Raw genomic sequence first — 27861 nt, 5'->3', positions numbered from 1 at the left:
GTTTTATTTTTGGCGTTTGCAAAATATACATTCCTGTTATGTTTCAAATATATTCGTGCAAATTAAAAATCTAACACAAAATATACCATTCTTGAACACAAGTAACGATTTCCTTAGTTATTATATTATAGATAATTGCAGATATGATGAGAACTACGGTATACGAATGTATTTAGTTGGAAAGGATCAAATTAAAAACAAACTAATATGAGCAGTAAAAGAGTTATATTAGAGAAGGTGAACGAAGGTGAACGAGAGGTGAACGAAGTGAAGTGGAGTGCCTGTTGTTGATGTGGCAGGTCCACTCCCCCAGCACCTGCAGCGCCTCCGTCACCCCCAAGACTCCTGTACCAGCACCACCACCACCTCCACACCTCCTGGTGCCACCATACAGCCTGCCAGTCCTGCCAGGGACACCATCATACTGCCAGGGGGCACACCAAGACACGCCATCTCTGAGTGCTGGTCAGAACGTCGCGGTCCTCTGGGAGTTAACTCTCACGTCGTAAGTTTATCTGAGTTTAATGGTGTGTCTGTCACAGTTATGGGTACTGTCGGGTCTCATGGGGGGTTAATATGGCTAGTGTCACAGTTATGGGTACTGTCAGGTACCTTGGGGTTAATATGGCCAGTGTCACAGTTATGGGTACTGTCAGGTACCTTGGGGTTAATGTGGCCAGTGTCACAGTTATGGGTACTGTCAGGTACCTTGGGGTTAATGTGGCCAATGTCACAGTTATTGGTACTGTCAGGTACCTTGGGGTTAATGTGGCCAGTGTCACAGTTATGGGTACTGTCAGGTACCTTGGGGTTAATGTGGCCAATGTCACAGTTATGGGTACTGTCAGGTACCTTGGGGTTAATGTGGCCAGTGTCACAGTTACGGGCACTGTCAGGTACCTTGGGGTTAATATGGCCAGTGTCACAGTTACGGGCACTGTCAGGTACCATGGGGTTAATATGGCCAGTGTCACAGTTACGGGCACTGTCAGGTACCATGGGGTTAATATGGCCAGTGTCACAGTTACGGGTACTGTCAGGTACCTTGGGGTTAATATGGCCAGTGTCACAGTTATGGGTACTGTCAGGTACCTTGGGGTTAATATGGCCAGTGTCACAGTTGTTATGGTTACTGTTAGGTACCTTGGGGTTAATATGGCCAGTGTCACAGTCATTATGTTTACTGTTAGGTACCTTGGGGTTAATATTCTCAGTGCCATGAAGAGAATGGGGGAAAATGAAACCACTGAAAAACTTGATGTGAGGAGAGGACAATATACTCGCCTAGATGTTCTTGTGGGGGTTGAGCTTTGGCTCTTTGATCCTGCCTCTCAACTGTCAATAACCTTGTGTATAGGTTCCTGAGCCTACTGGGCTCTATCATATCTGTACTTGAAACTGTGTGTTGAGTCTGCCTTCACCACATCACTGAGATGTATGCCAACCTAACCTCTAGAGGATTCATTTGAATTCCAGGTTGCATTACATTTGAGCCTGTCGTGGTTAAGTGGTGAATAGCATGTGCTTAGTGCATATGTTCGAATCCTTCTCGTGGCTTCTACTGATTTTCTCATTAATATGTCATGTTAATGTGACTTCTTTGTACATTATTATTATTATTACTGTAGTATTATTAGAGGAGGAGGGGAAAGGAAAAGGGGATCATATATCTGCATTCCAATACCCGCTATCCAGGGATTGTTGTAGGGGGATGTAACAAGCCTGGGGGAGTCTTCAGGACAATTAATTATTAATGGCTTATATTTTAATAATAATAATAATTCATTGTGTTGGGGGACAGGAAGGCAGTGTGTATTCATACACGTTAGTTTTTTTTTTTTATTGAGGTCCCCCTTTCCCCCAAAGGTTGACTTACTGACCCTGCCCAGGATGCAACCCCACAACTAGCTGATTAAGCTCCTGAGTACCTACTTACTGCTAGGTAAATGGGAGCATTAGGTTAAAGGAAATGTGCCAAATCATTTCTGTCTCGCCGGGATTCGAACCCGGAATTCTCGATTGAGCGTCGAGAACGAACCCGACTGTACTACCCGGACACTTGAATTAGGGTCCGTAAAACAATTGAACCTTTGTTCTTAATTTATATTAAACTTAAATCATATATACATTTTGCATTGAGCTTCATTACTCGGTATATTAAGTAACAGTATCCAAGCCTAATTCTGCTAATTACACTGTCATAGTACTGTCTGAAGTTTTTTTTTTATACTTTCCGTACATATAGTTCTGAGTTTTAAATATATACTGTACTACAGTAATGATTTCTGGCATTTATGAGTTGCTCTTCGGTCAGCCCCTAGATTCTTGAATAAAGTCGTGTGGTTTAGACAATGGAGATTGGCACACTGATGATTATTTCTATTTGTTACATGTAGATATTTAGCCGCCTTGTATGTACAGTATAGTAACGTTTTATAATGAACCATTTTTGTCAGTAGTCACTTGTTGTCAAAAGAACATTAGAATAAAGGAAACTGCAGAAGGCCTATTGATCAATACAATACCATTCCTATTTATATTTATCCAAAACTCATTCATATACTGTACATGTATAACCTACACTTGAATGAATCTAGTGATCCCACATGTATTATGTTACCCAGCAATTTTTTCCATACATCAACCACCCTGTTGTTTATTATATTTTCTATAATAAATGTGTTCCTTCCATACTGCTGAAATTAGTAAGAAAGTTTCAGGTAGTGGGAGCTTATGACCAGTGAGTGTTTAAAAGAGCATTATCTACAATAGCCACACTTGCTTAGTTAATACTCATGTATTGTAACATTAGCTACAGTACTTTACAGTACAGTAATTGGATCATTACATATATAATCTGTTTTTAAATTGAGGCAAATTAAAACTATTTGTAACTAATTTACTGAAAATGTAAATTGATTAACCTGAAGAATATTGATGTCCAATTTTTGAACCCATTTTGTGATTGTAACCTTTCTAAAGTTGCCCACAGGATATGTATGGAGGTCCATAACAAACTACAGTAATTAAACTCTGACTCAAATCCCAGCTACTAGTGGTGTTGAGCTACCCATGACTGCTACTCCTATTTTGCTGGGGCCTTGATGGGCCTTTCCTGACCGCTGGTACTGTAGTTAAGACTTTTTGAAGCTGGGAATCTGACACTTGTTTCTCAGTGATACACAGTTTGGGTTGGTAAGTTGCCATCAAGTACTTTAGGCTGTACACTGTTCAGTATATTATAAATATTTATTATTCCCAAGTTGCACTGATATAATAATATAATACAATATTCTGTAGAGCATTTACTAGATGGTTTCAGGATGTTACCCCTATTCCAATGTATGTTTAACTTTAAATAACCATGTTCAATGCAGTAATTTACACAGTGCTTTGTTCAAATCAGGCAAGATAAAACTGATCTTACTACAACTGTCAGTGACCTGTACTCGTCTCATCACTAATGTTAAACATTTCTGTATTGTAACTAAATGTAATGGTTGTGGTGAAGCTAAAAGATGGTAGATAAGATAGCCCCTTTTAACATTTACTATTAACCATAAACAGGGATGCTACAACTGATTGTGTTTATCAGGGTTTTCTTTACTATGGTACTGTGCAGTATATTACAATCTGTAATAAATACATATGAAGTGTACACATTCTCATTCATACAGTGCCGAACATCTGTCATCATTGATAACTTTAGAGCCATCACTGATTTTAAATTTGTATGTAAAACTGGATACTCTACAATACCACAGTTTCTTGATAATTGAAATTATCAAGTATTGCACTGTACAGTTCTTGGGTACTGTGAACTATTGAGTACAGCACTACAATTCTCATGGCACCTCTGCTGTCACATAGTTCCCTATCACGTCTTGGACCGTTCATTCGATGTCTATGTTCACTCAGACTTGTTCATCATGTGTGCCCATCTTCTCAGTTGCCATCTCCTCCTCCTATCCTTAGATTAACTTGAATTCAATCTTTACCACTCTATCATTATCCATTTCTTCAACATGACCAAACCATCTTGGTACTCTCTCCTCAACCACGCAATGTGCAAACTTTTGCACTCCACATTTTTATAATATTTTCATTCCTTTCTTAAATATTCCCCTATCACTACATATGCTTATTTGATAATATAATTTTGTTACTTTAATTCTTGATTTTTTTCATGCTCATACCACATCACCATCTTGTATCCATATATGTGGGTAGGCACCACCACATCATCTGTTATCATTTTTTTGTCTATAAATTTTGCAAGTATTTACCTCCTTAAAATTTTCTTAGATTAAGGACCTGCCCGAAACGCTGCCCGTGCTAGTGGCTTTACAAGACTGTAATTACCATATTTGTATCCTCACATTCCTTATGTACATTCTTGTATATGCATAAATAAATAAAAAAATCTTCATAGAGCCCTCTGATCACATGTCTTCCTTTATCAGTGTTCTTTTTACCTGGGATTCCATTGCATAGGTCATCTTCCTTTCAAGACTTTGTACTCTTAACATAGCTTGTAAAGGTTCTTCTCATCTTGATAACACTTCCAAAGTGTTTAAACTATTAACCAGTTCTCTGTTCACATTAATTTCATGAATTTCTCTCTCTCCTCCATTGTAAATTTCATTTTGTCAATATTAAGTAGTCTTCTTCAACACCTCATCAATATCATTTTTATAGTAATCTGCATAAATCTCCTATTATTGTTAACATGAAAATGGTATCATCTGCTTGTATCAATTTTTACATGCCCCAATACAGTAGTAGGTTCACAACCCTCTCTAATATTCCTATCATGATCACATCTATAATTTTGTCATTCTAAATACAGTATTGATATTGCTTGTCACCTACAAACTTAATATACAAATGCCCTCCCAGAATCAAGTCACCTTACTTCCTCAATTATGACTATCACCTGAGGGAATACATAATAAGGCCAAGTGTGGCTGGATCTCACAAGGTTAATCATACTTCTATTGGGTCTGGGAATTAAAGCACCATTAAAACCACTTGGTGTTCATGCTTCATTTACTTTATTTTTAATACTAATACTGCACAGCAAGATAAACGACTGTGCCTTATTAGAATTTAACCCTTGCACTGCTCACCAATTTTCGGCAAAAACGTCTTGGTGCAATTGTCAAGGACATATTGTTGTTGTTTTTACAAATGTTCAGGTAAATTAAATGTCAAAATGTTTCCAAAGTCAACTATTTCCATTTCAAAACACAAATAGTAAAGAAAACATTAAAAAACATTAAAATATAGCCAAATTAAAAAACAAAAAGCACAACTCTCTGAGCGCCTAAACGAGCTTTGCGCAGTGCAGTGGTTAAATACAGTATGCAATACTGTGCATAGGGGCGCCTGACAGCTGGGTGGACAGCACTCCGGATTCGTAGTCCTGAGGTTCCGGGTTCGATCCCCGGTGGAGGCAGACACAAATGGGCAAAATGTTTTTCACCTTGATGCCCCTGTTACCTAGCAGTAAATAGGTACCTGGGAGTTAGACAGCTGCTACGGGCTGCTTCCTGGCGGTGGAGGCCTGGTCAAGGACCGGGCCGCGGGTACACTAAGCTCCGAAATCATCTCAAGATAACCTCAAGAGGATTATAATCTAGATAAGATTGGGGTGAGTGAGACAGCAGAGAAACTCTGCTTCAGAAGAGGATACTATGGGAAACTTTGCCATTTCCTGAATGGTTTTAATTGGAAGGGTTTATTGTTGAGCAAGAAAGTAAACAAAGATGTGTGCAACATTTTGAAAGATATATAATAAAGGCACCCAACAGTTTATACTATACCCAAGATTGGGCAAGTTATCACCAAAAGACATGGCCCCAGGCCAGGTTAGAGAATAGAAAGTTTGTAACCAATTACAGGTAAATAGTCTGAGTGAAAGGTGCATTTGTTAAATTTCATTTCTTTTACTTTAATTAATGTTTCTCAATACAGTTCATTAAAACTGAAATAGACGCATCCATTGTATTGCAAGTGGTGCGATCACTATGTGGTTGTTACACTTGCCTCCAGCTCTCCCTCACACCTGTTTATACACCTGTTTGCACACCTGTGGTTATGTTATATGAGCCCAGCACACCCTGACTCGGCCTCACTCTCTCTCCAGCCACCACAGCAGAAACATGGCAGGTGCAGCAGGGAATAACACGTCGAACAACTTGAGGGAGTTGGTGGTAAGGACAAGTTGTATCGGCTTTGGTGCTGGGTGTTTGGCTTTCCTTTTTATTAGTTTATTTATCTTTGGATTATAGTTATAGTGGATGCCTTGCAGTTTTATTTTTAGTGAATATGTTTTCTGAGCTATCTCATTTGGCTGCTTCATAAGGTAAGTCCGACTCAATTAGCCCATCATGACTGCTAGAGGTCAAATTATGAATTCCAAAATCTACACTGTAAACCCACTTTCATCATCACCAATGACAGCCAGATGTTACCTTTTGTTAGTTACTTGTTTGTCTGTTCTGTCACCTGTACTATCCATCTCCTCGTGGAACCCCCCAGTCACTTCAGGTTTTCCCTACTTCTGACTGTTGTCCCATGTACAATTGGGCTGGGATCCAATTTTCAGTTGTTACTTTAGTACAGTAATTTTATACTTGCTTTAAGGTTGGCAGTGGGATATGGTTATACAGTATGTATAATTATAAGCATTATAACGAATTATAATGGCACCTCCAAAATTTGGACCTTCATTTAACAGATGATACCTGGAAAAGATCATGAAAACAAATGGGGGGAACTTTCAATAAGCTGCTGGCTTCCTGTCCTAAGTCTGGTTAGTTGCCCTTGGGTAAATCGGGTAAATCAGATCTTTCTAAATAAGGTAAAAGGGGGACCTTTGATAAGCTACTGGCTTTATGTCTCTGTCAAGGTCATTAGAGATGGTGGCCATGGAGTATATTTAGGTATAATCTCTGTACCTCTGGATTTTTACCTCCGAAATTTGGATTTCTTTATAAAAATCTGGAGTGGAATGCTGTAAAACCACTACGTAATTTCCATTGAATTGTATTTTTTGTGGGGAACCCCGTCGCTTCTTGAAGCTTGCTTACTGATTGTGCCACATAACTTGGAGTCTTCAGTCGCAGAGTTCTTGTATGCTTACTGGGGACCACAAACCAGAACCGGTCTCCTCACAGAGGCACAGGGAGGCATGGCCCATGAACACATTATATGTAAAGTTTATCATCTTGCCATCAACCAGGGAAGGCACCCAGATAGGTAGGCAAATCACAACAGACCACTGCCTGATTGAAAAATGTGACCTACGTCCTCAAATTATCAAAAGAACGCTCCCCCAAAGAAACCGACCAACCAAAACTTCATCCAACTAATCCCCCAGCTCGTTACCTCCACCTTTCCCCTCATTGGGGGAGGGGAAGCAGAGCCACCACCAGCCAGTTCTTGAATGATTAAAGCTGAATGTTCCAGTTCTTGAATGATTAAAATTCTTTTGGCTGCAATGGTGGCTTGTCAGCTACTGAGTTGTCTGGTTTGGGTTAGGAGTTTTGCCCCTATTGCTTTAGGGAGGAGGTTTCAAGGCAGGTTCTTGCCTATCATTTGTCAGGGTAGGCTTTAGGTGTCAGATTCTCAAGCTGTTGAGCTTGCTTTGACTTTCACTCCTTCTGGTCGGAGTTGCTGTTGCTCATCATGAAGGGGTGCATCAGCTTTGGGTTCTTTACACTTTTGGGGTTCGCTCTTTTGATGGTTTTGTGGTGTGATGTCTGGGCTATTTTACCAACTCTTGCTTAGGATATAATAATTCTATAATTCATTTCAATACATGGGCTTCTAGTGAAGTCATGGCAAAATGCATGATTCACATTTTCTCTGAAATGCCATGTTTACTTTATTGGTTGGGCTCTGGATGTTGTAGGCAATATGTAAATTAGCCAATGAAATTTTACTCTTGAACCTGTTGTACTTTACCTGGACAGTGGGTTTGTCAGTCCTAGTTTCTTGCTGGATGTTATTTACATGCACTCCTGTCCTGACTGTTGATAGCATGTTTACTTGACACCCGTTTAGCTATGTCTTGCCAGATACAGTCTGATATGATCGTGTGCTCGGCATGCCATAATATTGCCAGCTCGCCCATTTTTTGTTTATATGCGACTCTTACAGTATAACCTGCATCCAGGTTTACCTGCTTTACCATATTATAAAAGTTAATCTTAGTGTAACTATTGTCTTTAACACACTGCCCCTTATTTTCATATTTTGTGAAAAAATGATCTTGCAATTTTGCACCATAAGAGAGGAACCTTTGTCAGCAGTTGCACCATCCTTCCTTCCTTAAGTCGTGCAGGGACCAGATCTTTATTCTCTATTTAGTTGAGGATTTTAAAAGCAGGGAATGTTTGAGCTAAAGTCTGCCTTTGAACTTAATCATACATCTATTAAGGTTGCCTGCAAGCAAAATATGTTTGAGTAAAGGTATATATACTTCATCTAAATTTTGTTAATTTGCCTATCATTATCTGTTTTAATATCATCACCATTAACAAAATGTAAACGTGCATGTATAAAATTACCTGTACCTTGAAAAATAAATCTTTGAAAATCAGGTACAGTATGTTAGAAAAAATGAACTAAAGGACTTGAGTATGGGCTTGTGAACTTGAAGTTAAGTGAATATATCACAAACTACAACTGCTTTAGCTTCTTTTAAACTGGTTCCCAACTTCTCCTAATATATGTTTTTCTGCTATTATCGGAGGTGCAACTAAACAAATGGAGGATTTATCTCGAATTGCTCGCATGTCTGGTCTGCTTAATCTCTTAACTGCGTTGCCTCCAAATATGACACCCTCCCCCCCCCCCCCCCCCAGTGCGCAGGAAATAAATTCTCTGGAAAAAAATTCTCCCATGTAGCCGCGGGAGTTTTGAATGGAACGTGAAAAATACAAATACCCGGAGGCGCGTTGCGCAAACCAGACGTGAGCCTGCAGGCGCGTTGCACAGTTTAAGGGTTAAACCCAGGAAAACCACGAAAGCACTCATGAGCGTGATACATTTGGAGGTTTGTGCATGTGGGGTTTGAAATGCTGAACCACATATTTGGTGAATGCTTATTCCAAAGATTTCCCACTTGGGCTGTCAGTGAGTGGCCTTGGCCAGTGTTAGTGCCTTTGGTTCACAGTCTCTCCTTTTTTGGTGGTTTGTTCTTCACACTACAGCTACATGAAGCACTGGTGGTGAGTCTTCCCTGTTCTTATAATTTTGTGTCTATTATAGATGGTGATTTTAGGGAGCCGGTCGGCCGAGCGGACAGCACGCTGGACTTGTGATCCTGTGGTCCTGGGTTCGATCCCAGGCGCCGGCGAGAAACAATGGGCAGAGTTTCTTTCACCCTATGCCCCTGTTACCTAGCAGTAAAATAGGTACCTGGGTGTTAGTCAGCTGTCACGGGCTGCTTCCTGGGGGTGGAGGCCTGGTCGAGGACCGGGCCGCGGGGACACTAAAAAAAAATCCCCGAAATCATCTCAAGATAACCTCATCTCAAGATAGGGAGCAGCTGAATTCGACATTAGGTTTTGACATTAGGCATTTAACAGTGGCTCTGAAATGAGGCTTTGATTATCATACACCATTTGAAATGCACTTTTGTGTGGTTTATTTGACTGCTTGTTTTCACTTTTCCATTACATTATTATTATTATTACAACAGTAATAATAATAATTCATTGTGTCGGGGGACAGGAATAGTGTATTCATTCACGTTAGGCTTTTGAATCGAGGTCCCCAATAGGTTGAATTACTAACCCCGTTAGAACTACCAGGATCCTTCTATGAAAGTCAGTAATTGAGTAGTTGGGGAATGGAGAAACCTTCAGAATGTGCAAAAATACATCTAATTTTAGGTCCTCATTTGATCAAATTTATAGACAACAAAACACCATCATAGCTTTCTTCTTGCAATTACAATTAGATACAGATATTTATAATTAGGTAATTATTAGTAAGTGGGTACCCAAGAGTTAGTCTGCTTGTGGGGTTGTATCCTAGGGAGGGTCAGTAATTTGACCTTTTGACCTCAATATAAGCCTAATGTGAATAAAACAATCTGGCTACCTGTTTCCCTACACAATGAATTATAATGAAGTTTTTCTTGTTTTTCTCCATTATTTACAGTACTTGATCTTGTACCTATGTCCTCTCATTATGTTTGGGGGGAATTGGAAATCTTTATCAAATTTCTCTTAGCCCTGTCATTATTACATGTGGTAACCATGTTTAACTACATTTTCTGGGGGGGAGCCCCTTGTGACTGCCTGAAGCTACTATATGCTGAGATGGTTCCATTCCATGGAGTTCTGCAGGCCTACTGGGGAGCAGCGCCAGAATCTGGCCCCACTCGGAGGTACAAGGAGTGGTGGCATTTATTTTTTTTCACCTCACCGAGGAAGGCAACCAGAAAGTCAACGAGTCAAAACAAACCATTGCTAGCTTCAAAAGCCACTGAAAGAACTCTTCCAACTATGTATACAAATACTGTACTGTAGTAGAATTCTCTCGGAACTTGTGCAACCTCGCCCAACTTTTCCTTCTCATTTGGGGGGAGGTTGGAGATAACTTACTGCCAGCCGGGATCCCAGCTCCCAATTTTATAGTTGATGATGTGGGTACCAGGTCACCTCTCTTCCGTGTTGGCTCCGGTGTTCTCTGGTGGCGATCAAGTGGCCGAGTTCATAATGTCCTACCTGTGGGTTTTCCTGAGGCAGCAGAATGAAGTTTCTTGGGTCTCTTTTTGCCACTTCCTTTCCTTATGCCGTTCTTCTTCGGTTTCAGAGCAGTTAGTGCTCTTCTTTCTTTTCTGGCTCTTTCCTGATCAGCATCTTATGCCTAATACATTGTGCACCTTGCATTGTAATTACCTAAGTGTAGTTACAGGATGAGATCTATGCTCATGGTATCTCGTCTTCTCAGCACTTTGTCATATAACAATTATTTACAGTTTTGGCCTCCACCACCTTCTCACTTAACTTGTTGCCATCCATTTGCAAAAGTGAATTTTCTTATTTTCCTTCAGCAGCTTTATTTACTTTGTTTAAATCTATGACCTCTTGTTCTTGAAGTTCCAGGTCTCAGGAATTCTTCCCTATCAATTTTATTGATTCCCGTTACTATTTTGTGCATAGTGATCATATCCCCTCTTTTTCTTCTATCTTCTAGTTTTGACATACAGTATTTAATGCCTCTAACCTCTCCTCATAGCTCTTGTAAGAATCACATCACCTGGGTTCGACCTCCAGACGAAGAGGCCGTGGAGAACGCTCATCATGTGCGTGCTGGTGGAGCTGTTGCAGCTTGCATTTGGTGTCGATACTTCCTCAACCCCATTTTGCAGGCTGACTCTTGCTTTGTTCTACCTCCAGCCTACTCATATGCCCCTGAGCCTGCTTGGTCTTTGGTCTGTGTTTTTTCATTTCTCTTCTCTCAGTTCACAATGTTCCCTTCGGTTCAGTATTGCTTCAAGGCTTTGTTTTTGGTTTCCCTGATCTCCAGTTCTAGAGTTGGGAGCTTCATTCTCTTCTCTGGCAGCAGGGATTTTGTTCTTTTGACTTTGTTGGGGCAGTTTGTTCATCTGCTGCTGGCTCCTTTTCTGGGGAAGGAGGAGTCCGCTGGTTTCTGGAGGGGTCCCTTGGTGATTGATACTAGGTTGGTTTGGCCAGGAGTGCATCATCTCCTGTATCTGGTGACAGCTCTCTTGCCACTACCTTTGTGCTTTTGGTTCTACCTCGGTGACTGCTTTGTGGGTTAATTCGGTCACTTGGTTTCCTGTTCCAAGGCTTGTATTTCTCAGGTCGTCCGCAGTGTTATTAAATCCAGCCGGCCTGTGGTCAACCCCTTGGGCCCATGATGTTTAGAAATATGCCCCACTCTCGGCTGTACTGTATTTGCCGACATGTCCTGGGCTGATATTCAGGTATGAGGGTTTTGGAGGATCGAATAGGGTTCTGGTGTCCCAGTATCTTGTCATTGTAGGGGTGCACCAGAGATTTATACAATTGAATGACTACCTTCTTTTCCTTCAAGTCAAAGGTACACTTGATTATTCCTTGGATTTGCTTAGATTTTTTTTACTAAAGCTCTCATTTGCATAACTTTCAGTGAATGATGGATTCTATCTCCAAGGTCATTTTCTTCATCAATCTACTGTAAAGTAATGTTGTTAATTTGATAGTTGTGACACGAATTAAATCCCAGATCAAGTTCTTGCACTTTTCAATATTAAAAAGCAATTGCCAGTCTTCTGACCATTTGTGGAGTTCATGTAGATCTCTTTGTAAGGTCTCAATATAATTTTTACTTTCCACTTGACTATAAATCTTAGTGTCATTTGTAAATTTAATGATGTGGTTTGTAATATTCTCAAAGAGAGTTGGCCCCAAAATGGACCCCTAGTGGTACACCCCTCACTCCACATTTCTCCAGTCAGATTCCTTCCTGTTTAGCACGACCCTTTGTTTTCTTTGGGTAAAACAGTGGTTAAAACATTCTAGTATTCTACCATTTATTCCATGTGCCTGTAATTTCCTTGCTAGTCTTCCATGTGGTACATTATTGAAAGCTTAGCAAAAGTCCATGTAAACTACATCTAAAGGAAGTCCTGTGTCTGAATACCTGGATACTGTTTCTGAAGATGTGAGCAGGTTTGTAAAGTTTGTAATTTAGATATTTTTATTGAGAGGATTCTCTAGGTCAGCAATCTGTCCAGTTGTGAATGGGTATGTTATGAAGACTATTGTTATCCAACTTGTCATTTATCTTTCAGTTGTGATATCTACTTTGTGTTCTTCAAAGTAAGGTCCTCTCACATGATTACTTCAGAATCTTTTATAGTGCTTTTTCTTTCTATATTGTGATCTGACTGTTGTATATGTGGTTTCCATTTTGATATTTTCATTTTTTCCATAATGCAGGAATTGGAACTTCATTAATTAAACATTATTTCTGTGGGTTATTGAAAGACCTGATTTACATCAGTCTGGAGGTTTGCTGTGTCCTCTGTACAGTATTGTCTACACTCATAAAAATCCTAGTGTTGTCTGCAAAGGATGATGGGGTGCTATAGTTTGTATCCTTGTATGTGTTGAATATGAGGATGAGAAAAAGTACTGGAGTAAGCACAGCACTCTGGGAAACTGAGCTTTTCGTGGTGGATGGTCTGGATTTTACTTTGACTGTTACACACTGAGTTCTGTTCATTATAAATTAAAAACTTTTTTTTCATTTTGCCAGTAATTCCTTTTGTACATGTACATTACACATGTACAATGTAATATGCATTACATCATTACATAACTGTCTCCACCTCCCTCTTTATGACAACCTGTGCTTACTGCACCAGCCTAAACTCATTATAGTACCTTGTAATAATTTTGATTTTTTACATGTAACAAATAACAACGAAATCTTGTTTTTTGCAGATTGGAGGTGGTATTACTCTTCCCTTGGTGGGCCACGTCAGCATCATGGAAACGTTCATTTACGGTTCCTTCACGGTACTTGCCCTTGTGGCATTGGTGTTTCATTTCTTTGCTATGAAAACAAAGAGTCAGATTTCATCAGCCAATAATCCACATTTTAAAAGGTTTCAGTACTCTTTCTTTTTGGTGTATTTTATGGCATTATTTTCCGACTGGCTGCAGGGACCATATGTATACAAGCTTTATGAACATTATGGATATGCCAGCAACCAAATAGCTCTTTTGTATGTAGTTGGCTTTGCTAGTAGTGTCATTTTTGGAACCTCCACGGGACCTTTGGCTGATAGATTTGGAAGAAAGAAGATGGCCCTCATTTTCTGCATTATGTATTCATTTTGTTGCCTTACAAAGCTCAGTTCAAAATTTTTCTGGCTTTTCCTGGGTAGAGTGTTTGGCGGAATCTCAACATCTATGCTATTTTCTACCTTTGAATCTTGGTATGTATATGAGCACACGGAAACTCACGATTTTCCTAATGAATGGCTGTCGGTAACATTTTCAAAGGCAACGTTCTGGAATGGTGTGCTTGCAATTAATGCTGGAGTATTCTCTAACATATTTGCTGAAACACTTGGCTATGGACCAGTTGCTCCTTTTATGTTAGCAATTCCATTCTTATTTGTAGCCGGTTTTGTTATACTTAAAACCTGGAAAGAAAATTACGGTAATCAAACTCTTGACCTTCGTAGATCGTGTATGGATGGTCTTCGATCAATATTATTTAAAGAGGTGATCCTTTATCTGGGCGTTGTTCAATCTTTATTTGAAGCCAACATGTATATCTTTGTGTTTCAGTGGACTCCAATCTTAGGACCTGGCCATCCTCCACTTGGCATGGTTTTTGCCAGTTTTATGGTATGCATTATGATTGGCTCATCCCTTTATGCTTTACTTCTGTCAAAGAAATTCCAAGCTGAGCAGTTACTGATGATGGCTGTGTTTTTAGCAATCATGGCTATGTCTATTTGCATCTATTCTACCAATGGAAACCATCTTTATCTATCGTTTGTAGCCTTCCTTATTTTGGAAGTAGCTGTGGGCATGTATTTCCCAGCCATTGGCTACTTACGATCTCAAGTTATTCCAGAAGAATTGAGAGCTGGCATCATGAATTGGTTTAGAGTTCCAACAAATGTTATCACCTGTGCTGGTTTGCTGTTAGTGCACAATAACACCCTCATTAGTTCAACTCATACAATGTTTGCGATATGCACAGGTATGTTGACCATTGCACTGCTCAGTAACTATAAGTTTATTGCACTTTTCAATTCATCCAAAGTTACCTTGCCTGAGAATGAAGATAAGGTACCATTAACAAAAGCTGAATCTTAGTCCTATTTTGGATATGCTTGCGTGCAATTGTTCACTTATGTATTCTGTGTGTATGTGTGATTGCCTCAATATCTACTTTTCAGTACTGTTCATATATATATTTTTTGCTATTTTGGTTAAAAATATGATTTATGAAGCTTGTGTTGTACATAATGTCAGTGTATCAGAACCTCATGAAGTAGGTCTTTTGCAGTGATCTGAGATATTGTATATTGTCTCAGTAGTGTATATACAGGACAGGTATTTCATGCATACATGGCAAGGGGTTTAAGAGCATTCCAATATTTGTGTACAGATGCAAAGTATTGAATTTTCATTGTCAGGAAAAAGTATGGTTTATTGCAACATGTTGGTTAACACAAATGAGAAGTCCTATAACTTCTTGATTTTTCTATGATGAATCCAACAGCATAAAGGGACATAATTGTAAAATGATTGGTGAATCATATTTGGGGAAATGTATGTAAAAAGAAATGTATTAGGATTGGTATAAGCTCTTAAAATTGGCATTTAACCTGGAAGAGCAATAGTGTAAGTGTGTACAAAATGTGTATCTTGTTGGGTTTTGTTTGTTATACCTTGAGGTGCTTCCGGGGCTTAGCGTCCCCGCGGCCCGGTCGTCGACCAGGCCTCCTGGTTGCTGGACTGATCAACCAGGCTGTTGGACGCGGCTGCTCGCAGCCTGACGTATGAGTCACAGCCTGGTTGATCCAACAGCATGATGTCATAATAATCATACATGGTCTGGTTCTGGCATCCTGTGATCATGAGGTCGGGTGTATTAATGTTAACAATTAATACATAGAAAGGGGCTTTCTAGTGATTTGCATAAAAGTGATGGGAAGGTAGAAATCAGTATTTGTGATAGTTTTGTAATTACCGTCATTGTTTTATACTGTAGCTGAATTTACAAATGAAAGATTTGTATGTTTGTATTTAAATTATTAATTTTTCCACTTATTTAATGGAACAATGTTTGGACACTCTAATTATATATATATATATATATATATATATATATATATATATATATATATATATATATAATATATATATATAATATATATATATAATATATATATATAATATATATATATAATATATATATATAATATATATATATATATATATATATATATATATATATATATATATATATATATATATATAAATAAATAATTACAGTATATATAAAAACACACACACACACATATACACACTATATATATTATTTCATACAAGTATATATTTATTTTCAATTTTTTTAAGCGTTGTTTCATTTTGATTCTTAAATCCATCAAATGTACAATGGATATGTCTTTATATTTTGTAATATAGAAAGGTAATTTTTTTTTCAAAGTATAAATTCTTTAATATATATTCACATCAATTTTACTTGGAAGCAAGGACTAAAATTGTTAAAGATTGCAGGTACATGGAATAATGGTCTCATTTGACTTGCAGTACTGTATTTGTATGAATGCGATTATTAATTTGGTGATTAAAAAAATAATTTGCAATTATCTCTTCTGCTCTAACATTATTAGAACAGTTGTTAAAGAATTTTAGTGTGTGTGTGTGTGCACTTAGTTGTGAGCACACACAACTGTGTGTGTGTGTGTGTGTGGAAGCTTAAGTGCAGTTTAATGCACCTTATTGTAAAATAAACAACAGTGTGACCCCCATTAACCAGATTCTCAGGTTATCTGGATACAGAAACGTTGTCTTTTTCCACCCACGTTACCTGGAGCATCTGCAGTAACGGTGAACCTTGGCACGATATGGTAGTGGATGACACTAAATTTATGCTAAATTTCACAAATTCATTGGTTTGCTACAAATATATTGGTACTTTCACATTAAAATACTATTGCAGGTATTTATACACATCTTAAAATAAATACACAAACAAAAATTTGCAGAAAAATTACGTTTTGCCATTTGTTTGGTTATCTGGGGTTTGTTAATGAGACATGTAGAGGTACCAATTGGTCCAGATAATTGAGCTCACACACTATTAGCATGATCTATATTTGCTACAATTTGGCAGTATGCATTCAAGAAATCTTACTTTTTCATTAAAGATCTTAACTGCTTTAATTATTGTTCTCTTGAGTGCAGAGCATTTTTTATACTGTACATTCCATGAAGATAATTTAAATGGACTTTAGTATGGGCAACACTGTGTGTGTGTGTGGAGGGGGGGGGTGTTATTCTTGCAATAACATGCAAATAAATAAATTGCATAAATTAGACTTGGTTTGTTTCAGACAGTCAAGAGTCGCCCTGTTTAATTCTTCCTCCCCTCTCCCCCCTTGAATCAACAAAACGCCCATTAATACTTTCTGCACTTTCCAACCATAGATTCAACACATCAAGCATTTTATACTACATTGTATGTGCAATGATTACATAAATATAACTCGAAGTTCATTAAACTGAAGAATGTAGGGTGTGGGGATAACAGACATGCTGCCTGGAATGTGAGAGACCTGAGAATTGGTGGCTCATTTGCACTGAGTTAATTCGTTCACAACTCACGTGACTACATACACACGCACTCTCTCTCTCTCTCTGGAGATTTGCACAAATTGCAGACTGTATATACTATTGTTAATAATAGCTGTACAAGATGTGACACTGCATTGTTGCTTGGTAAATGTACTGTACTACTATACCTATTTTCTTTTGTTAAAGTACAGTACCCTACATTTGTTTTTCAGTGAGCATATATAAAAATTAGATCGTGCAATTAAGCATGTTAGATAATTAAATATATTTACAGATTGATAAATGTCTAAATTTCTATAGACTTGATGTGTATAGAATTTCAGGCAGTATTAATTTGAGATCGAAAGCATTTTATGTTACAGGTTGCAGTGTTGTTGTTATAACTAGCCTTGTTGCATATTTTTGCCTTCTTGTGTGATTACGTCAATGGCAACAATATGGTACAAAGTATGGTGATCAACTAGTGTAACAAGAGCACCTAACTACATGCTGTGTGCACTGTTTTTATGGACTTTGTACTTTTTCTTAGATTTTAATGGTATGAATCATTCCAAAATTTGTAGATTATTAAATATTTTTAAAAATTATTCTTTTTATTGCAATTAGTATTAGAAATGCCGTACAATTTAAATACTGTCTCCACATACCAATTGGTGTAAGTATATTTGGAAACCATATAAAGTGTGTGGAGGTATTGCACCAACAAGAACTAAGAGAACTCTTAATGCCTTTATAGAGCAAATTATATATCTACATCAAGCAGGTACATGCCTGTTTATTATAAAACCCTTCAAGGGCAATTATTAGTGATGTGCCAGCTATATGTGCAGTTCAAATTCTTTGGACACAGACTTTCATATTATGTAGAGAACTGAAATTTGGATAGTTTACCCACAATTTAACGTTTTCTAAAAGGATTAAAGAAAATCTATACAGAATTTATACAAAGTGGTTGCAAAGTTTCAGTAATGTGCAGCTTGTTCTTATTTCTTCTAAATGCCCCCTCAAGAGTTTCACCTCGTCGTGGTGAAGGAATTCACATAAGATTCCCAGGGATTTTTTTTGGGGGGGGGGAGGGGATTTCCTTGGCCCTTCTCTCTGAGCATTGTATGTGCAAAATGAAACAAATGTGGAGCTGCTATAAGGACCACCCTTTGGGGTTGGTTGGATGTCCAGACTGAGGTGAGAGGGAGAAGGAAGTATTGCACCAGTGTAGAAGAATGTACAATGCAGTAGGACTTGTGTTAACGTGTCATAGAATGATTATATCTGAAAGGTGTGTTCTTTTATTTACACTTGAAAATGTGTAAAATTCATTGGAAAAAAAAAAACTCCCTTTCTATTTACGTTGAAGTACTGAAACTTGGAACAATTGCAGCCCTTTTCATATACAATTAGTCAAAAAATATTGGTTGACATTGAACAACTTTTCCAAAACCAATCTAATGCCCCCTTTTAAATTTCTTAACCTTGAAACTTGACCTAGGCTGCATTTACCCCTGAAAATTCTTTGGACAAATGTCAATATTAGTAGATATACTGTACAACCATTAAAGAAGGTGCCACACGAGGACAGATGTAGCCAAAATACAATGCAAAATTTGCTTCTCTGGCACTATCACATCAAATTTACTGTAATGAAACAAAATTTTGGAAACAAACTTGTATGGAATGGATTATGCTATGTAGACCCCTTGCACAGGCAATACTGCATTTAGTGGCACTACATTTGAATTATGACTGGTATTAGGTGTGAATAAGTTTCATTTCTAGTGCAGAGCAAATTACCTAACCTGGATACAACAGCCCTTAGAGAAGTAATTGTCACAGCACATCTGACATCTTGGCCAATTTGGAATTGCCAAACACATGTGAAAAACAAAGACCACATAGCAGTGTCATTAAATTTTCAAAGGGTCTTAGTAATTAGCTTTGAAATTACAATTTAGGACAGAACACCAGTATGAGATCAAAATTAACTGGGCAAGCATGTCAATGGGATCAGATAGAGCATAGAAAACAAAATTTCTTGCCAGGATACGAACCCATGACATAGCGCTCGCGGAACGCCAGGCGAGTGTCTTACCACTACACCACGGAGACTGTAATATTCAATGTGGTGGTTAACTGTTTGCACCAATGACAATGGAACGAAGACCAGCACTTTACAGTGCCCTCAACTTAATCTTGTGTGAGCATTATGTAACCTAGCGGGAGACATTTTCCCCACAACCTGTTTCAGTGGCATGAAAGGAGCCATGTGGCTAGGTTGCATTTACTAGCACAATTTATTATTCATAAGGGTTAACTCTTTCACTCCTTTTGAAGATTGCATTATGGATGATGGAATTTGCTTCTGGGAGGTTGGACAGGCATGAACTGCCTCTTTAGTCAGTGATCATTACAGGCAACAAACATGCAGATGGGAACCCAGCAGAACTCTCCTCCTACAGATGAGGAACAGCCAATGTTGGCATTTTATAAACATGGGATTTTCAGGTCATGGCCAGAGTTGTGATCATGCTATTGGGTGTGTTTGTTGTTTGTTTACAGTGTGGAATAACAATTTAGTTTTTCCTTCAATTGAACTGGTACATAAGCCTACAATGTAATAAGCACACATTGTATGTATATCTGTTCTTGAAGTAGCTCAATGGATGTCTTGCTACCCATTTCTTTGCTAATATTATCTGGTAATGTTGCCCAGAGAGATTGAAATACCAGAGGGAAACACCAAATTGTAGTAGTAGGCATCCATCAGTCTCAGGAGAGTATGAAGTTGTGCTCTGGTTGTCAATCTGGAGTAGCCATTTCAGGGCGCAAAGCCAGGGTAGGTTGATACAGGAGAGAAGCTGTCACCCATGTGGTAGGTTCCCCCCCTCTCCACGACACCAAGTCTCCAATGGAAAGACAAATGCCAACACGATTGGTTCCAACGCCGTTGCAGGAATTGTCAGAACAAGGCCGAAGGCAACAATGAACTGATCTAGGGGCTCCAGCTCCGGAGTTTACCTCGAAGTTGGTTAAAGAAGGCACAGCGACTCCAAACCCGGAGACCGCCATAGTCGGGGCTGGAGAAGAACGACCCCAGCAAGGGCAAGAACAACCCTGCCTCCTGAAGCAGAGCTTGGGCTGCATGGCCCTCAGGAAGTGGACGACCGAGTCCCGTACCTATGTGTTCCAGACAGATCGTCACAGCACCCTTTCACCCGAGGCCGGCTTCCTTCATGACCCAGCAGAATGAGTAATAAATATTATAACTAATATAATTATAATAAAACAATAATTATTACTCTTCCTTCTGCTGAGTCATGAAGGAAGCCAGCCTCAGGTGAAAGGGCGCTGTGACGATCTCTGTCTGGAACCAGTAAATTACGACATTGTAATTTGTTGATAATTAATGATAATACAAGGTACAGGTAATGATATTTTCTTCACAGGCCTATGGTAGCTAAATTACATCCACGAAGATCTATTATAACTATTTATGTAATTTGCATGAAAACTGAGCGATACCTACACTACCCTGTAAAATACCACTATAAGACAACCACATTTTATGGGTTAAACATTTTCACTGCTATTCACACACTACTGCTCTTATGGATTAAACTATTCTGCAGATGAGTGACCTGGTTATTTTTCCTCATCAGACTAACACAATCAGCAGACGCCACTCCATCCATAAACAGCAGCAGCATATGAGTGGCAGTGAAAATATTAAAGGAAAAGGCATTTCCTAAGAGTAGGGTGTGTACAAATCTTCGCCATATCGGTCAGGGTTATACAAAATTTAACAAGTGGGACCCTCCATGGGGCACATTAGGGGACACTGAACATAAGAACAAAGGCAACTGCAGAAGGCCTATTGGCCCATACGAGGCAGCCCCTATCTATAACCACCCAATCCCACTGTAAACACTAAGAAAAACTATGCAAAGCAGGCAATGTATGCAGTAAAAGTAAGAATATGAGCAGTAGTTGAACACCATACTTTGACTTTCAGAATTATAGTAATTTTACTCGTATACAATTTTACACAGTAGTCGTTTGGGTCATTTAATAATAATAATCTTGTTTTCACTTTTATTAATACATAAATATTTTTATAATATGAAATAATTGCAATTTAAAATGATTTTTCTGATTGGTCACCAACAAACCAATCCTAAGGAAATATAATGAGTTATGATACTAGAGAAAACAATGAAGTAATGGAATTAATGAACACATGATTATGATATGAATGAAATTTATCACCAAATAAAAAGTAACGAGTCAGCATCGAGACCATCTGACGGCAGCAAGCTAGGAAGGCAACAATGTTTGGATACAAGAAATTTGAATTCTTTCAATAACCCAATTTTGTCTTACTGATAAATGCTGAATACAAATCAGTAAGCCACTTGTCTAGAAAATAGCAAATTATATTCTCAATAAACTCTTGCCCCTCCACAGTTTATGGCAACTTTAAAATTCTCAAATTCTCTTTGCTCTACATCTCCAGATACAATACAGTATACTAATTTCTTATCTTAGATCTGTATCATTCATTTTCAGACTTCTTAATCTTTTCTTCTTCAATCAGTTTCAACAAGCCTTCAGGAATTTTTCCTTCGTCAATATCTTTTGCCCACTGACGATACTGGAAAAAACAAACATACCAGATTAGATACTGTATTTACAAATCACATTGCTGGCTACACTACAACATGTAATTATCAAAAAACACAAAGCCAAGATAGCTTTCTTACAAAGCTATCACAGCAGTGTTAAAAAGTACAGTATTCTACAGTTATATCACCCTAGATATCACTTAGGGTGTCAATACGAGAGCACAAATGTACTCTCGTATTGATGTTGCACAAAGATGTGCGACACCAGAAGAGGAAGATTTTAATGAGGGACAAATGAGTTGAAAGAAGAGGCACAGCTAGATTTTTTATCCTAAAAAAAAAAAAAAAAAAAAAAAAAAAAAAAAAAAAAAAAGACATTTTGCAAGGAGTGATAGTTAGCAGAATAATGCAGTTCTGGCAGTAAGGTGCAGGGCTCTGTTCCATCGTGCCTGCAAGTTCAACTTGTGCAGCAGAGATATTTCCGTACTTACTATTTTAACGACAGTAAAGCAACTAAATAGGTCTCAATTTTAGTTGAGGTTAGGGGCTTAAATGAGTTTTTTCCTGGGGCAATGTTTTACAATATGAAAAAACTTGATTACTGATGTCAGGAAAAATAACTTGACAAAAAATTTATTCAGTTTGGCCAAAATGAGATGAGGTGCTTATATCATCATAACCCAAGAGATAATTTTCAAGTTAACTATTGCAAGAGCTCAGTAATCAGAATTCCAGTAACCTGAGGTAACCCAAGTTAATTTGTGTTCATCTTGCAAAGGTAAATGGTGGGAATTAGCAGGTAAATGATGAAATTGAAGTGGTAAACACGGAAATAACCAGGTTGTGGTACAAAAAAAAAAAAAAACTGTGCATTCATTCATGTTTAGACATTCTTGAAAAAAACTTCAGTTAACTCAAATGTGGGGTGTGGGCCCCCACATGAATTGGATTACCAAGCATAGACAGTATTTGTAAAATTCCTCATCACGTAAGATCTTCCAGGTCCATAAGTCCTTGAAATTTAGCTTAGCATCAAGTTCTCAACATAGGCACCAGTCACTGTATGGTGATGCACCAGGCATGGTGACCATCTTTTTACTAAGATTCAGGAAGCAAACTAAGGCTTTCAAGATTCGTTTTCCAATATGGCAAACGACTGCCAGAGGTTTCTCTCTAGTGTCGAATGATGTCCATGTAGAATTGGTTAGACTTGAATATTACAGGGCACATTTAGTCTGTAATGGGTGTTGACCAGACCACACACTAGAATGTGAAGGGACGACAATGTTTCGGTCCGTCCTGGACCATTCTCAAGTCAAATGTGAATGGTCCAGGACGGACCGAAACGTCGTCCCTTCACATTCTAGTGTGTGGTCTGGTCAACATACCTTAGCCACGTTATTGTGACTCATCGCTGCATCTGTAATGGGTGATTGGCACCTTATTGCTTGAGGGCAATGAAAGCAGTTTAACCCTGTTTATATGGTGCAACACCCAGGTGTGCATAAAATAAAGACTAAGAAATGTTTTTCCCTTTTAATATTGTTGAATTGCTTTCCCTGATCATGGAAAAATGAGAGTAATCGCAGTCGTTTCAAGCGTGCCAAAAGAGGGAGTCCCCCATAGAGCTATTTTTTACATATTTATTCTAATGTCTCGTTAGTTTTTCTGCTGTATATTATTCAATAGTGCCCTTTGAAAAATTTATAAAGTAAAATGCATGGGGACATTAGAATGTTCAAACATTCATGTTACTAAGATGCACACTATTTCCTTTGAACAATAAAATATTCAGTTTTGGTGCTATTATGCTGAATACACATTTTATACACAACTACAGTATATACATTTTCATGCACGATCATGAACCACTAAGCAGTTCTGATGGAAGTGGTAATCTTATAAAATGCTGTCAGAGCTCAGCCTAGTTCTGCACATTTTGCATAAACTTATAACTGGATACATTGAATATATAAAAATATATAAACACATTAAAGAGTGGACTGGCTCTTTGTACAGGTATTATAACTAAAGACATGATGAGATATGGGGGCGAGGTGGTGATGGACATGTTAGAGGAGTGGCAGATAGTGAGGGAGGACGAGGTACCATATGACTGCACTAAGGCTACTCTAGTCCCTATACATAAGAGAAAGGATACTAGGGGAAAATGCCAAGTACTCTAGAAGTTTACTTAATACAGGTGTAAATGTAGAGGTGTAAATTAAGATTGTAAGAGACCAGAATATAGGAAAAGGAAGAACAATGTGGGTTTAGGATGAGGAGGGGGTTTTACAGATCAGGTTACCAATAACATTTGTTGAAAAATTTATAGCAAAGGAAAGAAAGTTGGTATGTGGCCTTTAAGGATATAGACAAAAATTAATTAAACTGCAAAGATTGTGAAGCACTGAGGGATGTTGTGAGTGTTTAAAACAGTAAACTTTTTTTCAATATATAAATTGCAGAGGATGAGAAAGAGTAGGGTAAAAGTAAGAGATTTTTAATGCTGGAGTTGGCATTAAACAGGATGTGTAAAAACACATGGAGTGAAAGTGGATTTTTGATACTGTAAATTTTTGTTAGTGACTTGTTTGTACAGAAGTAGTGTAAGGAAGAATTTAAACATTGTACACTTTTGATAGGTGTGGCAAAAGAAAAGTGAGGGTCATTGTAGAAAAAATAAGATTACGAGGTATGAGATAAGGGAATGGATATCGCGGATTTGTAGATACTTACAGTGAAAGGATTTGAAACTGTATCAAATTTGAACTATGAGAAGGTATAGCTGGAAGTAGCAGTAAGTTTACATATACTTCGGGGGCAATGTTAGATATAAATTAGATGGAAGGTGCAGTGTTAGATAAAATTGTTAGATGGAAGGTGATGTAAAGAGTAGTACTGTACAAGACATGAATAGTACAATGAAAGGAAAGTGTAAGAATGGAAGTTAAGAAAGAACAAATGGTATCATACTCCAGTCATAATAAATTCGGGCGAATCTTGGTAAGTAATGGGGCCAGCGGGTTTTTTTTTTTATTTTTGAAGAAAGGTAGCAAGTACGAGTATGTGAGACGGGTAATCACAATGAGAAAAGTACGAGATGTAGTACGAGTGCATGGGGCGAGGGAATGAAATTGTGGAGTGGAGGAGCAGGTGAATCTAGAAAAGTTGGTATTGACATGTAAACAGGATGCCTGAGAATCTTTAAAAAAAAAACAAAGGTGATATAAGAATTAAATAAGAGTATATTGGATGAACGTATCTTGGAAAAGATGAGAACAATACAGTACGTATAGGAAAGAGCTGAAAGCATGAAAGGTTTGAGAGATGACATTGGACTAACCTGGTCTAATTCACGATGTAATAGCAAAAACGGCTTTCTCTCTATTAGCTACCAGCTCCTCCAAATACTGATAACGCAACTTTTACGAGCACGCATTCTCTTGCACTCTGCCGGCTGCGTTCTGAAAATGCCAAAAATGTGGAAAGGTTTCATTTTGTAGTAGAAAAATTTATCCAAAAACTGCCATAAGTGCTTAAATCATTTAACATAGCAAACAAAAATATAATGTGAATTACAAATAGAGGCAGTTATTTTCCTTCTAGCCCACTGTGTGCACAATCCTAAAATATTTTAATTTAATTTTATGTCTTCTTTCCAAGTGAGTTAATATGAAATACTGTACCTGGAAAGAATTTTTTTTTTTTTGTAATTTATTCAATCTATTTCCTTAGATAATCAGATTTTTTAAAATTTATTAAATTCTGATAGTGATACCAGTTCCTAAGATTTTGATGAAGTGTTAATACATTATTGTTCTGTTTTCTCTTCTTGGACAATTTAAGGGAAAACAAATAAATGCATAATGAGGAGTATCAAAAAAGGTCTTCGGTAATATTTTGCTAAAGTATTTTTGATAGCAACGATGCATATCCTTAAAATTCACTCAACTTAATAACTTCATATGAATACTGTAATAACAAAGCATCTTATTAGGTAATAATATAGGGATTTATAAACAACCCAATACTCATATGTCCATAGTGAATAACATCAGTTGACATGAGCCATCATCTATGGGGTATTAGTTCTTTGACTACACTGACTCAGATTACAGATTAAAGCACATGAATCATTCCATTTAGTATAGAATATTACTCAAGAACTTATCCTTTTCTTCTGCTCCTTATTCTTTTTATGCTTCTTTTATACTTATTTACAATTAGTTTCCTTGCCCTCCCCCCAAAAAACTTGCAATTTCATAGTTAATCACAATCTGTAAAAAACTTAAAACTGCTCTTCTCCATCGCGTGTGATTACCGCAAATAGTACTCAACGAAAGTATGGGCTGCCCTGCTCGAGGTAGTGCATACCTATGGCATAAAAATAATGATAGTTGTGTGGACGAAATATGCAAGTTAGTGCCGGGTACATAACGTCTGGAGGTTTCCCCTGCTTCCCAGAGGCACACACCTGGTAAGCTCATTTGTTCCCAGGCATTCATAGTGAGCAGTTGTGTAGCATGTCCCGCTCTTCATTACTCTCTAATGAACATCCCAAAATGTTCATTAGAGTGTACCTTGCATGATAAAGCAACGTAGACTTCGAAGAAGTCTTCCCAGGACGACCAGACCAACGTTTCTGTGATGGCTTGTCCAACCACTTGGATTGAACGGTAGAGCGACGGTTTCACTTCGTGCAGGTCGGCGTTCAATCCCCAGCTGTCCAAGTGGTTGGGCACCATTCCTTCCCCCATCCCATCCCAAATCCTTATCTCCTTCCAAGTGCTATATAGTCGTAATGGCATGGTGCTTTTCTCTGGTAATTACCTTACCATTGGTCTTCCCCCAGAAATGAGATCAATACTTCCTCATGTTGACTGAGCTACACCCAATAATTTAATTATTACGTGAATTTGATGGTCTGCTTACTTTAAAGCAATGATCTGACCAATGGTTTCTTTGCTTAGTTCCTTGCTGGGTGCCAAAACAACAATGTACTGTAATACCAATACTGTAATATTTATACTGAAATACCAATTTATACTGTAACATGTACTGTAATATCAATACTGTAATAATATACCATAATACTGTAACATTTCACCCATAAGTTAACTTTTTCCCCACTGTTAACTGTGATAACAGACAGCAAGGTCCCAGAGCGGGACGAACAACACTACCGCTCACTATGAATGCCTGGGGCCAAATGAGCCTACCAGTTGTGTGCCTTTGGGAAGCCGGGAAACCCCCCTGCCATGTACCCGGTGATAAGTTCTGTATCCCATATTTCACTCGCAAAACTATCATTCATTTTATGCCATAAGTATGCACTGCCTTGAGCAGGGTGGCCTATACTTTTGTTGAGTACTGTATTCCTCTAGTCCACTAATTATTTTTCCACCGAAAATACTATGTGACCAACTTCTCCACATCCAATAAAATCTAACATTAAATCTTTCCATCTAAAAAAAAATTATGTTACTCTTAATAAAATTTGCCTTCACTCACTACCTGACTTATGTTATCGTTTCTGTCTCGACAACAATAGTGTTGCATGAGGAAATCTACCAGGGCTGTGAGGCAACACCAACCTACGACTCCGGCATTGCCAGTTGTGTACTCTACCACTGGACCAATACTTCCTCCTGTATTGGTCCAGTTCACCTCACAGCCCTTGTATCTTTTCTCCAGGGATGTGAGGTGGACTGGACCTCTCATATCACGTTAGTGTGATTTCTGTGTGTTAGTGTTGCATCCTTTAATGGCTTCCTTCCCCTACCCCCCACTGATGTCATTTTTCCCACTTTCTTATCCCATTCTCTCTCCATTTTGTTTTGCCCCTCCCATCCCACATTCGAACT

General features: G+C 38.2%; 2 protein-coding genes across 12 annotated transcripts in view; one reads left to right on the top strand and one right to left on the bottom strand.

Annotated features, from left to right (window-relative positions):
- The first annotated feature begins 270 nt into the window (after window positions 1-270).
- Window positions 271-15802, top strand: LOC123768937 (molybdate-anion transporter). 4 transcript variants are annotated; one of them, XM_045759782.2, is made up of 4 exons: window positions 271-505; window positions 3050-3195; window positions 6149-6215; window positions 13476-15802. In XM_045759782.2, the coding sequence occupies exons 3-4, from the start codon at window positions 6165-6167 to the stop codon at window positions 14865-14867; spliced, it is 1443 nt and encodes a 480-aa protein (XP_045615738.2). In that variant the 5' UTR covers window positions 271-505; window positions 3050-3195; window positions 6149-6164; the 3' UTR covers window positions 14868-15802. The 4 variants fall into 4 exon arrangements, with proteins under 4 accessions (XP_045615738.2, XP_045615737.2, XP_045615736.2 ...); XM_045759781.2 differs by having other exon boundaries at window positions 2993-3195; XM_045759780.2 differs by having other exon boundaries at window positions 2983-3195.
- Window positions 15803-21450: 5648 nt separating this feature from the next.
- The window catches only part of REPTOR-BP (REPTOR-binding partner), an 18564-nt gene continuing 12153 nt past the window's right edge, over window positions 21451-27861 (bottom strand). For all 8 annotated transcript variants that reach the window (XR_011223641.1, XR_011223635.1, XR_011223640.1 and 5 more), the window contains 2 exons: window positions 25341-25461; window positions 21451-22023 (listed from right to left, as the gene is read on the bottom strand). Coding sequence is in view for 1 of the 8 variants with exons in the window: in XM_045759787.2 (XP_045615743.2) it covers window positions 25385-25461 (77 nt within the window). In the remaining 7 variants the exon portion in view is untranslated. The remainder of the gene's footprint in view (window positions 22024-25340; window positions 25462-27861) is intronic.

The sequence above is a fragment of the Procambarus clarkii genome, chromosome 64, assembly GCF_040958095.1.
Source record: "Procambarus clarkii isolate CNS0578487 chromosome 64, FALCON_Pclarkii_2.0, whole genome shotgun sequence".
NCBI lineage: Eukaryota > Metazoa > Arthropoda > Malacostraca > Decapoda > Cambaridae > Procambarus > Procambarus clarkii.
Note: the sequence above shows the minus strand (reverse complement) of the source record. Positions and strands in the feature narration are given on the sequence as shown.

Bases quoted from the DNA above. Each gene is read 5' to 3' on its own strand.
- LOC123768937 (XM_045759782.2), top strand. From the start codon at position 6,165: ATGGCAGGTGCAGCAGGGAATAACACGTCGAACAACTTGAGGGAGTTG. The intron at 6,216-13,475 runs GTAAGGACAAGT...TGTTTTTTGCAG, and splicing joins ACAACTTGAGGGAGTTGGTG to ATTGGAGGTGGTATTACTCT.